At 37.2% G+C, this 12,641-nt stretch overlaps 2 protein-coding genes across 2 annotated transcripts; both read left to right on the top strand.

The window, feature by feature from the left end:
• Positions 8,998 to 10,065, top strand: LOC107633655. The gene has a single exon (XM_016337261.1). The coding sequence runs from the start codon at positions 8,998 to 9,000 to the stop codon at positions 10,063 to 10,065; it is 1,068 nt and encodes a 355-aa protein (XP_016192747.1).
• Positions 10,078 to 10,548, top strand: LOC107633656. Its single transcript, XM_016337262.1, has one exon. The coding sequence runs from the start codon at positions 10,078 to 10,080 to the stop codon at positions 10,546 to 10,548; it is 471 nt and encodes a 156-aa protein (XP_016192748.1).

The following is a 12,641-nucleotide window of genomic DNA, read 5'->3' as shown; positions in this document are numbered from 1 at the left end:
TCCTTGGGTTAAATAGCATCATAAATGAGTTGGATTGGGCCCACAAGGCTTCTAAAATCACTGGCCACGTTTTGCTTTAAGTGAACCAGGTGGCAGCAACGGCGCGTGCGCGTACTATGCGCGTGCGCGCCACCATACGCGGTTCAACCATAGCAAATCTTATATCGTTTCGAAGCCTCGGATGTTAGCTTTCCAACCCAACTGGAACCGCATCATTTGGACCTCTGTAGCTCAAGTTATGGCCGATTAAATGCGAAGAGGTCGGCTTGACAGCTTTCCGGTTCTTCCATTTCTTCATGAGTTCTCTAACTTTTCATGCTTTCTTTCTTCATTCCCTTGATCCAATCTTTGCCTCCTAAACCTTAAATCACTTAACAAACATATCAAGGCATCTAATAGAATCAAGGTGAACTAAATTTAGCTATTTTGAGTCCTAAAAAGTATGTTTTCACATTCAAGCACAATTAAAGGAGAATATACAAAACCATGCTATTTCTTGAATAAATATGGGTAAAAGGTGATAAAATCCCCAAAAATCAATACAAGATAAACCCTACAAATGGGGTTTGTCAATTCCATGTGTTTAGTTTGATGGTGTAAAAAAAATTTGGTGATTATGTGTTACCTTGAAGTGGAACGGCTAGTGTTTGTATGTATAAGTGAAGATTGGGGGTGGAAGATTTGGGGTTAGGTTGGATGATATATACTGAGAGTAAAATGGAAATGTTAGCTATGGAAGAAATATTTTGATGAGGCTAACCTCACAAGGATTAGAACCAGAGTTCTACTTCACTCTCCCTGAGAGAGAAAGTTGCTCTCCTGGGAGAGAATTAACTCTAAACACATCTTAGGACCCACTATCATTGTTCTAAAAATCGAAACAGACCGGCTAGTCAAACTAGTTCAACCGGGAACCTGGCGTAGAAAACGGTCCGGTCCTCCTGCTAAAACCGCTAATGACAAAACCGCTAGAGAATCGTTGAACCGGCCAGTTCGTATGAAACACCGTCGTTTTGATTTTGTTAAGGAAAAAAAAGAAAACCCACCCACCCCCACGCGAGTTAACCCTCTCACCCCACCAAACACCCCATCCTTTGGAAGACAAGCATAGAACACACAGCAAGAGCAAGTCCTAGCTCCTTCCTAACCCAAAAATCTAGCTTCTTGGATGGAACCGCTGCCACCATTCATCTATGTCGGCATTTTCGCGACCTCTTCCTTCTTCTTCTCTGCGGCATCTCCCCTTTCTAGCTCGGCACGTCTTCCATTCCCAGGTGAAACTGCTGCTCGAGGCCTCCAGCTAGTGCACCGTAGTGTCGCTGTCATCTGGCCTTCGTGTCTTCGTCGTCCCGCCGTCGTCTTTCTGCTGTCAGTGGAAGCTTAGTGAAACTATGATTTACTGATTTGAGGTTAGTGAAAAGTTGAGTCTGTTACTCTATTTCAGGTATTTGAGGTTGAATTTGTGATTTCTTGGGTCTTTTGTATTGTTGCTAATTTGAGTTTGGAGTTTGTGATTACTGATTAGTGACTTGTTAAGCTGTTGTTGTTGGTATGCACTTATGCTGCTGTTTTGTTATAGCACTAAGTGTTTTAAATTTGGAATTTGTGATAAGTAATTTGTGATTTGTGACTAGTAATTTTGTTATGCTATAATTTTTAATTAATTTAGGGGTGATTATTTGTTATGCTGCTGTTTTGAATTAATTTAGGAGTGATTAATGATTATTTCTAATTGTCCTGCTGCTGTTTCCACCATTGATTATAATTTATTGATTTCAGTTATGGACGGAAGTAGCAATCAAGAAGCAGTTGCTGATAACAATGTATCTTTTAGTAATAATTCGCTTGCCAATCATCCTAATTCGAATGATGCTGCTAATCCTGATCCTCCTAGTTCTAACAACAGTCAGTCGCAAGGTTTTTCTAATTTATAGAAAAAACAGATTTAGCTTGGAAATATGTTGCTTTACAAGTAGTGAATGGAAGACCACAATATCAATATTTGTTTTGTCTACAAGTTTTTAATGGAGCTGGAATTCACATGATGAAGAAACATTTGGCAAAGATTACTGGAGATGTAAAAAAGTGTCCTAAAGTGTATGATGTGGAAAAATAGATGGAAAGCTTACTGAAAGAAATTCAGAGCAACAAAAGCAAAAGAAAAGTAAGTTTCAGTGAAGAGGGCGGTGATGAGATAGAGGATGCAATTGATGAAGCAATATCTCAAGAAGAACAGCAGCATACTTCGAGTCAGCAAGTGGTTTGAGGCGATCCGGAAAAGAAAGCCAAAGTGATTCCTCCTATGTCTGCACCAAGAACAACTCCAGGTGCTCAACCAAGCCTTAAAAGTGATTTGCAAAATAAAGAGGCGATACACGAGGTTGATAAATGATTTGCAAAGTGGCTTTTGGATTGTAGAATTCCCTTTAATGCAGTGATGTCGCCATTTTTTCACGATATGCTGGATGATGTTGTTGGTATTGGACCTAGTTATAAGGGTCCTTCTTATGATAAATTAAGGGTTCACTTGTTGGCTGATCTTAAAAGAAAATGTCAAATGCTAGTTGATAGTTATAGGAGTGCATGGAGAAAAATCGGATGTACCCTCATGGCTGATGGTTGGATAGATCAAAGAAAAAGAACATTGATTAATTTCTTGGTGTATTGTTCTAGAAGTTTATGCTTTGTTAAATCTATAGATGCTTCAAGTATGGTAAAAAATGCTTCATTGTTGTGTCACTTGTTTTCTAAGGTTATTGAATGGATTGGCCCTAATGATGTTGTGCATGTTGTGACTGATAATGCGGCTAATTATGTTGCCACTGGTAGGCTTATCAATAAGAAATATGAGAATATCTATTGGTCACCATGTGCTGCTCATTGCCTTAATCTGATTCTAAAAGATATAAGCAGTATGACACATATTTCTAATCTTGCATCACGTGCTTCAAATATTACAGTATTTGTGTATAATCATATGGTTTTTTTTATCTTGGCTTAGAAAAAGACCTACTTGAAAAGAAATTGTACGCCCTGGTGCAACTCGTTTTGCAACTGTCTTTATCACATTGAAGAGCATCTTTGATCAAAAAGCGGATTTGCAAACATTGGTTGTAGATTCATTCTTTACTGGTCACAAATTAGGAAGAAGTGCTAATGGTAGGGCTGTAAATGCTATTATTTTGGATAGCAAGTTTTGGGATGATTGTTTTATTGTATGTAAAATTATGGGTCCTTTGATTAAATTACTGAGGATTGTTGATGCTGATGATAAACCATCTTTGGAATATGTATATGACAGAATGCTAAGGGCAAAAGATGCAATTAAAGATATCTTTAAGCAAAACAATATCAGCCATACATAAATATTATCAACTTAAGATGGGACAAGCATTTGAAGAAAGATATTCATGCTGCAGCGTACTTCCTGAATCCTGCTTTCTTTTTTGGTGAAAATTATAAAGAAGCACCTGATGTTATGCGAGGCCTACTTGATCTTGTTACCTTGTATTGCAAGTGTAACAATTTGGATTCAGTTGAGCCAATGAAAAAATACATGTATATAGAGATAGTACGCCCTGGTGCAACTCGTTTTGCAACTGTCTTTATCACATTGAAGAGCATCTTTGATCAAAAAGCGGATTTGCAAACATTGGTTGTAGATTCATTCTTTACTGGTCACAAATTAGGAAGAAGTGCTAATGGTAGGGCTGTAAATGCTATTATTTTGGATAGCAAGTTTTGGGATGATTGTTTTATTGTATGTAAAATTATGGGTCCTTTGATTAAATTACTGAGGATTGTTGATGCTGATGATAAACCATCTTTGGAATATGTATATGACAGAATGCTAAGGGCAAAAGATGCAATTAAAGATATCTTTAAGCAAAACAATATCAGCCATACATAAATATTATCAACTTAAGATGGGACAAGCATTTGAAGAAAGATATTCATGCTGCAGCGTACTTCCTGAATCCTGCTTTCTTTTTTGGTGAAAATTATAAAGAAGCACCTGATGTTATGCGAGATTTACTTAATCTTGTTACCTTGTATTGCAAGTGTAACAATTTAGATTCAGTTGAGGCAATGAAAGAAATACATTTATATAGAGATCGGAATGAAAGCTTCGATAGACCAGAAGCTATTCGAGCTGCAACAAAACTTAAGCCTGGTAAGAATATTTGTTTAATAGATGTTATTTTATGCTTTCACTTTTTTAATTGATATCTACTAATATGTTATGGTTTTATAATTGGTAGATGAATGGTGGAGGTTGTTCGGTAGTTCTGCTCCATGTTTACGAAAGATAATTGTCCACATTCTTAGCCAAGCATCTGCTTCTTCTGGGTGTGAGAGAAATTGGAGTCTTTTTTAACAGATTCATACAAAAAGAAAAAATAAGTTGAAGCATGACAGACTGAATGACATTGTTTATGTCACTTATAATTTGCGACTTAAATCTAGATAATATATGTTTTGTGCAATATCATATTATTTCATCTATAATCTTTATGATAATAAATGTGTATTAATTTTTCATGTATTGTATTAAATTTTTTAGGAAGGAAAAAGAAAAAAGAAAGCAAAAGATACAATATGATCTAATTGATTATGAAAGCATCAATTTAGTTGACTTTTGGGTGACGAAAGAGGTCGTAGAGAAAGAGTCTGATCTTCCTAGTAATGTGGATGATTTATTGCATGAGTATTATAGTTTATTTTCTGATGATTTATTAGAATGTTGTTAGTTTTTAATATAATGATAACATGTGTATTTTATTAGGTAATATTGATGCTACATCTCTTGATTCATCTGCTCAAGAGGGTGGAAATGAAGGTGAATATGGTCCCACCAAAGTAAATATGCAATAAGTTCTTGCAGATTTTGATGATTGATAAATCTTCATGTTCTTTAGATATTTCTTTTCACTATTTAGCTTTTGAGATTGTATTTTGATAAGATCATATGGATTTAGTTGATATTTTATATAATGTTTTAAACTTGGAAGATATTTAAGATCTATATTAGACTATAATTATATTTTATGATGTTTATTTATAATTTATTTATTATTTTATTTTAAAACAATTTTTTCGATTGAACCGATTTAACTAATAAATCAATAAACTAGTAATTAGAACAGTTTAATGACCGGTCCGGTTTCTCAAACCTCGCCCACTATTACTTCCATATATCAACATGTTTGTCTTTTATGAAGTTTGTTCGGTGTGTTTGAGGCTTGTCCAAGTACTTAACCTAACCAATCACAGATCTGCACAACTGACAGCATTAATGGGCTGTGTTTTTTGCCAGTGCACAATCAAAATGGGCTTATACAATAATATACTCATGAAACAAACATTTGAGTTTTCAGATTCAATCAAATAATATTTTTCATCATAAAAACAAATTATTTCTTAAACTCAATAATAAATGTATCTCTAAGATTGTTTTGCTAATTTTATTTCGTTAAAATATAAGATATTGGCGTTTATTGATAGGGGTGTCCGCGGATCGGATCGGATTGGATATGACCGAAAATTCGATCCGATCCGCACAATTTTCATCGGATCGGATCGGATATGATATCCGCACTTTTTAGTGGTGGATCAGATATCGGATATATCCGCATAATTAAACCTTCTCTTTTTAATCATATTTCTATGTAAAAAAATTCGATAAAAATATTTCTTTTATACTTTTAAACTTATTTATTTTTAAAATATTTTTAATCAAACTCTCTCTAAATAACAAAAATAAAATAATACAATATATAAATAATAATTACTAACTAAAACATACAAACAAGTAAATATAATACCAATATATTAGAGATATGTTATTTACAGTTGTTTGTTTTGAGTTGATTTTGTTCTGATTTGTTTTAAAAACTAAAGAAACATATAAATATTTGATTGTGGATTTAATTGTTACTCACTGATTTAATTTGGCATTAGATATATTATATCTAACTTACTGAACAAAATAGATTAATTAAAAAGGTTAATAAACATATTTGAATTAATACCCTTAACATTAGATTCAAAAAAAGAAAAAAAGAACAATACACATCATGTCACTTGTTTAAAAAAATTATTACAATTCACATCAATTAAAACTTAAAAATAACTAAAATTCATGACAAGAAGGTAAATATCACATTATACATTCAAAGAAAATAGACAATAATAACTTAAAAAATTATCATTACTAAATCACGGGATGAATTTTAAATGTTTCTAGAATATTGATGTTTTAATAATTTTAGTTGTTGATCTCAAATATAAAACACTAACCATAAACAGCATAGCAATGTTTAATGCATTCCTTTTTTTCTGGCTCGTTATTTGCATAGCGACTTCGGCATTTGGCAAGACAATGATTAAGGCGACATTGCTTTTTGCAAGATTTCATCTTTATTGTATCATTTGCATACATTTTCTCGCATTTTTGAATGCACTCTCGGAGCTCAGATGATGTAATATGATAAGACATTTTAGTCCAAGGACTTTCAACAGCAGTGTACTGAAATTCAGCATTTGCAGAACAAATAATTATTCCAATCATTAGCATTGTAATTGCTTGTATCATACGCTTTCTAACCATTGTTCTTCCTTTTTTTTGTCTTGCAATCACAAGTTACAATAACGTTTGTTATGATCTTATAATTTTTCTTCATATTTATATGCAATTAATTAATATTCCTCACTTAATTCATATCCCTTTTCTACGTTCTAAGAGTTGTAAATTATCAATATGAATAAAACAGTAGTTTTCATTATAGGAAAGCGGCGTTGTGAACTAATTTATTATTTTGTTAGTGTTTTTTCGTCCCTTGAATCCAATGAATTTAGAAGGGAAAAAAGTTATTATATAATAAAAATAATAGGATTTTATCTACGAAATTATATAATATATTCGATATCAAAATATGCTAAATATTGGTTATACGCTACAAATAAATGAAAAGTTACATCGTTGATAAGATTAGTGAATATGAAAAATGGGAACGCTGGTACCTTGTATAATGATTATGGGGAAGACAAAGAAACTATATAAATTATTTATTGCGAGTGGAGAAATTAGAATCTCGAAAACAATTCGTGACAACCTTCTTTCAAGTTATCTAATTTATACTCCATATATCTTTTTTAAGATTATTGATTTTAGTTCAAATGTAAGTTCTTGTATGTCAATTATTAGGCTTAGCTTTCTTTCCTTTCTGGCTCCTCGAGGAAGAGAGAAGAGGGGGCGTTCAGTCAAAATACAAACACAAGGCATTACGTGAATTAGGGTATTCACGGTCCGATTTGGATCAGTTTTGAGTAAAAAATTCATCCAATCCGACCACTAATTTTATTTACGGTAAGGTTTGAATTGGATAATTTTAAAAAAAAAATCCGATTTAATCCGATTCAATTTCAAACGGTTTGGATTGGATTGAATTTGCGGTTTTATAAATTGAAAAAACTAAATATATATAGCAAGTCTCAACATCAAATTTTAAATAACTAACATTGACATAACAAGTCTCAACAATATCTTAAAAACAAACGATAACATAACAATAGAAATAAAATTATAAGTTAGTTGAAATAAATAAATAAATCACATTTTGAACATAAAATATTTATTAAATAATAATAATAATACATGAATACTATAAAAATATATAACAAATTGAACATGTTATAAGTATAATTGTAAATATAATAATAAAATAATATTATTACATTGGAATTTTTATTTAAATAAATAAAATAAAAGTAATAATTACCGAAATAAATAATTTGAAAAATATTACCGATTTGCGTTTCTCATTCATATCTCGTTTACACTGTAAACGAGATACATGGAGTAGAATCCCACCAGCTATAAAAGGATGTGTAACCCTTGGTATTCTTCACAAACTTTTCCTATCCTTTTTGTGTCTCATTTCTCACAAATACAAGGCATTAATGGCCAATAATAGTCCATACATAGTTGTGCTTGTTTATCCCAACTGTCGTATAAAAAACGGCAACAACGGGATGACATTTGAGTGCGAGGATTCGATATTGTTTCACACTCAGCGTGTGGAGACGTCCGATTTGAGGAGTTTGATATTGAGCAAGCTCGGTGGTACAGAAACGAGGGAAATCGGAAGGGTGGCGTATAGGTTGCTGGCACCCATGGGTAACGGAGTCTTCCGGTTTCGACTATTCCGACTTCTAGAGGACGAGCATGTGCGACTGATGTTCGACATCCATAGGAGGATCATGATGGAGCAAGTAATGGAGTTTTCTGCAGAGGTGGGACACAGTGGCGGTGGTCCTTCCGTACACTCGACCTATGTGCAGGACAACCGACCCCTCGCACCACCGCCCATTCATGTCACCGTTCAGGTGAATGAGGCAGAGGAGGACAAGGAGGAGTCGGACGAGGATTACGTGGCGGACAGTGGTGACAGCGACTTGTCCGATAGTGGGTATGAGGATGAGTGTATTCCGGAGACACCTGTTCAGACAGTGGCCCGCCAAGTCCTGCCTCCGCCTCTTCCAATACCGGCACTTTCGGCAGTTCCGTCTCACTATCACATTCTGGATCTGGACGCCATGCATGAGAAGACTCCGTTTCTTGACCCGGGTGAAGAGGATTACAACCTAGACGGCGGTGTAGAGTTTCGGGTCGGCCACAAGTTTAGAAGCCGAGAGGCAGTGCTTCAGGGTGTGAAGAAATATAGTATTCGGAGGAGTGCAGAGTACCGGGTGATCAAATCGGACCGGTTAAAGTACCATGTGCAGTGCCGTTAAGCTGAGAATGGGTGTCAATGGAGCCTCCGTGTGGCCCTTCGACAGAACCTCGGATACTGGTAAGCTTAAGTTTACTTGTGCTTTTCATTACTTCTATACGATATACTAAGTAGGTGTACGACATGACTGAAGCAATCCTATTTTGTTGTGTTCAGGGAGGTTCAGAGGGTGGGTGGAGTGCACAGTTTTCTAACACCCACCATGTCTCAAGACCATCGTCAGTTAGATAGCAGTCTGATCTGCAGGGTCATCTTGCCGTTGATTCAATCCAACCCCTCTATAAGCATTCCAGTTTTGCAAGGTGCGGTCCAAGCAAGCTATCACTTCAAACCATCCTACAAAAAGGTGTGGATGGCCAAACAGAAGGCAATTGCACAAATCTATGGGGATTGGGAAGAGTCGTACAATAAGGTTTCGAAGTTGCTTCAGGCACTGCAGAGCTGTTTTCTTGGTACCATTTGTGACCTACGCGTCAAACCGTTCTACGATGGACACCTCCTGGTACGTGACTGCAGTATGTTCGACAAGGTATTTTGGTCTTTCCCGTCATGTGTCGAAGCCTTCAAGCATTGCAAGCCATTTGTCTCTATAGATGGTACGCATCTGTATGGTAGGTACGGTGGTGTGTTGCTTATTGCGGTGGCGCAAGATGGGAATAGTAACATCTTGCCTATTGCTTTTGCCATTGTGGAGTCCGAGAGCACCGAGTCATGGTCGTTCTTCCTAACTAATCTGAGACGTCACGTCACCCCACAAGACGGGCTGCTGGTTATCTCCGACAGATCTCAGGCTATCAAGGCCGCGCTTAGCTCCGATGACAGTGGTTGGCATCCCCCAAGAGCCTACCATGCTTACTGCATAAGACACATGGCTGCGAATTTCATATCTCGGTTCAAGTCTGTCGAGGGCAAGAGATACCTCATTAACGCTGCTTATAGTCCAAGCAAGGCCGGTTACGAGTGGTACATGGATGCGTTGAGAGGAGTCTCCCCGGTAATGGTTGACTGGGCTGGTCATTTCAGGAAGGAGATTTGGCTACAACATTGCGACAGCGGGTGTCGGTTTGGTCACATGACGACAAATCTGTTCGAGTGCATCAATGCAATGTTGAAGGGCACCCGGTACTTGCCGATCTCTTCCATTGTGCACATCACGTACGAGAGATTGCAGAAGTTGTTCGTGACAAAGGGCAGAGAGGCGCAGTCACAGCTGGCTGTTGGATGCCGATTCTCACAGAGACTCTTGGCCACCATTGAGAAGAAAAAATAAGGGATACCGAAGATGCGTGTCACTCATTGTGACAGGCGGGCCTCTGTGTTTGTTGTGGAGGAGCTAGACTTATTTGAGGGATGGGGGGAAGGTTCCTTCCGTGTTTGGCTATCGGATGGTACGTGTGACTGCAGCTTATTCCAATCTCTCCACTATCCGTGCTGTCACGCACTTGTCGTGTGTGCCACAACTAGCATTGAGTGGGCCCAGTATGTGCATTCTGTGTACAAACAGGAAGCTGTGTTCAAGGTGTACGAGATGGAGTTTTTTCCTATCCCAGACGAGTCGATGTGGGCGGAGTGGCATGGGACGAGGCTGTGTCCTAACCCAGTAATGCGTCGGAAGGCTACTGGAAGTCCCGTGTCCACCAGATTCCGGAATGACATGGACGAGACCGAGCAACATGAGAAGCTGTGTGACCTGTGTAGGCAATACGGTCATACAAGAAGGGGATGTCCTAATCAGCCCACGGGCGATGTGTAGGTCGTACTAGGCTTGTATGTTTACCAAAGTTGGCCTGTGTTGGTCTTTTTTTTATGGTGTGATATCTTATGTTCTAGTAACTGTGGATGTGTAACATGTTAACTTGAAATGAAATATTTAATGACGAGCTTGTTACTTTCTGATATCTTGGTATTTTTCTTGAAAGCAACAGTAAAATATACGTAAATACTCATAAGAATGATCACCAATATAAATAACAATATACACAACCAAAAAACTACTAAAGTGCAATCCAACTAAAATCCAAAAGTACATACCATACTCCTAATCAAACAAATGTACATACATAAAAAAATCCAACTAAAGCACATACAAAAGCGAAATGAAAAAGTAATATTTGGTTACCTCGCAGCTAGCAGATACTGGTAGACTCTTCTATCTAGTGGACACCACTGAGAAAACCTCTGATAAATCCAACTCATCAAAAGCGGAGTGCAACCGGCGATGTCCGTGACGTCCCGCTGTGCCGCCAGACAGAGTGACTGGTAAGTCCAGGCCAGCACAGCAGAACCCCAACCTAACGCCCTACACTCTGCAAAGTCCCGGAAGAACAGTAGCCACCGTACGTGAACCAGGTTGTTGGACTTGTCTGTCAACAGATACCCTCCGATCAGTAACATAATATAGCATCGGGCATACTGTCGGAGGATCTTAGGATCGTCGGTCGGGGGCATCTGGCGGACACGATCACGCAACCAAACCAGCTTCACGACTCCTTCCTCTGCGCAGCCTGCTGTGCTGCCAACGGAGGCCTGGCACCAAGCAGCTGCTCCACCATGGCCCACGTCTCCGTGCCGTACCACCTACCAAAGTCACGAAGGCACCCCCCAACGGGGTTCCCGTGTGCGCGTATGCCTAGGTGGTGCGCCACGTCCTGCAAGGAGATAGTGACCTCACCACACGGGAGATGAAACGTTTGCGTCTCCGGACGCCATCACTCCACGAGTGTCGAAATCAGGGAATTGTCAAATGTGAAGTCCCTCTGGAGCACCGTATCGCCGAATCCGGCCTTAGCCAGATACGGGACGATGGCGTCCGATGGAGGAAGAGTATGGCTGACTCGCCGGGACAGTAGAAGGCGAGGCCTCTGCGAAATTTAAAAAAATTAATTTATAAAGTGATAATAATAAATTTTTGTACTCTATTTAAGAACAAAGTACTACTACTACTTAAGATCATACTACAGATGTCTCTAAATTACTTATGTCGGTAAGTAAATCCTAATTAAGTCATACCAATCTTACACAAGCAAATATTGTTCTAAATTCTTCATACAGTCCAAACCCTAATTAGCATTCTACTCAGTGCTTGTCACTATGAGACTACCCTAACAATGTCCACATACTTAGATTAACCGAACAGAACGCAACTAACCTCGAAGTTGGCTACTCCAGCGTAATGTGACGTCTCGTTTAGTCTGTTGATGTCTCCGTCATTCCCCGCCTAGCGTGTCATCACCGTATCGGTCTCAAATATGGTTGAAAAGGGTAAAAAGAGGGAGAAAGAATTTAGCTAAGTCAAAATGGGATCCAGGAACAGGCTGTATACGATTTATACTTATAGACACCGTTCGGCCTTATTTCGTATCGTGTAAACGAAATAGCTGACGTAAACGAGATACATGCAATTTCATCTCCAAGATATAAAAAGAGAACGCAAATCAATAAATATTTTTCAAATTATTTATTTCAATAATTATTATATTTATTTTATTTAAATAAAAATCCTAGTACATTGTACGAAATTAAATTAGATCAGTTATAAAAAGAAAATCTAAAATTTGATCCAATTCAATGATTTGAAAAAAATAAAATCCAAACAAATTTAAATTAATTAATTTTCGATTTGAATTAAATTACATGACCGATTTAATTTAACTTAACACCCCTCACATGAATTACAAGTCAAAACAACAAAATCACCCTTCAACAAAGAGCAATCAATAATTATTGTCCGTCTAGAAAATTTTACTGAATATCAATAAGATGATATTTTGATTATTTTTACCGTAACAGAAATATTAGAATTAATAGACTATTTTCTAAAACAAAAAAATTATTCAGTCAGATGTT

The sequence above is a fragment of the Arachis ipaensis genome, chromosome B03 (genome assembly GCF_000816755.2).
Source record: "Arachis ipaensis cultivar K30076 chromosome B03, Araip1.1, whole genome shotgun sequence".
Lineage (NCBI taxonomy): Eukaryota > Viridiplantae > Streptophyta > Magnoliopsida > Fabales > Fabaceae > Arachis > Arachis ipaensis.
The sequence above is the reverse complement of the archived record's forward strand: the minus strand, read 5'-3'. Positions and strand labels throughout refer to the sequence as shown.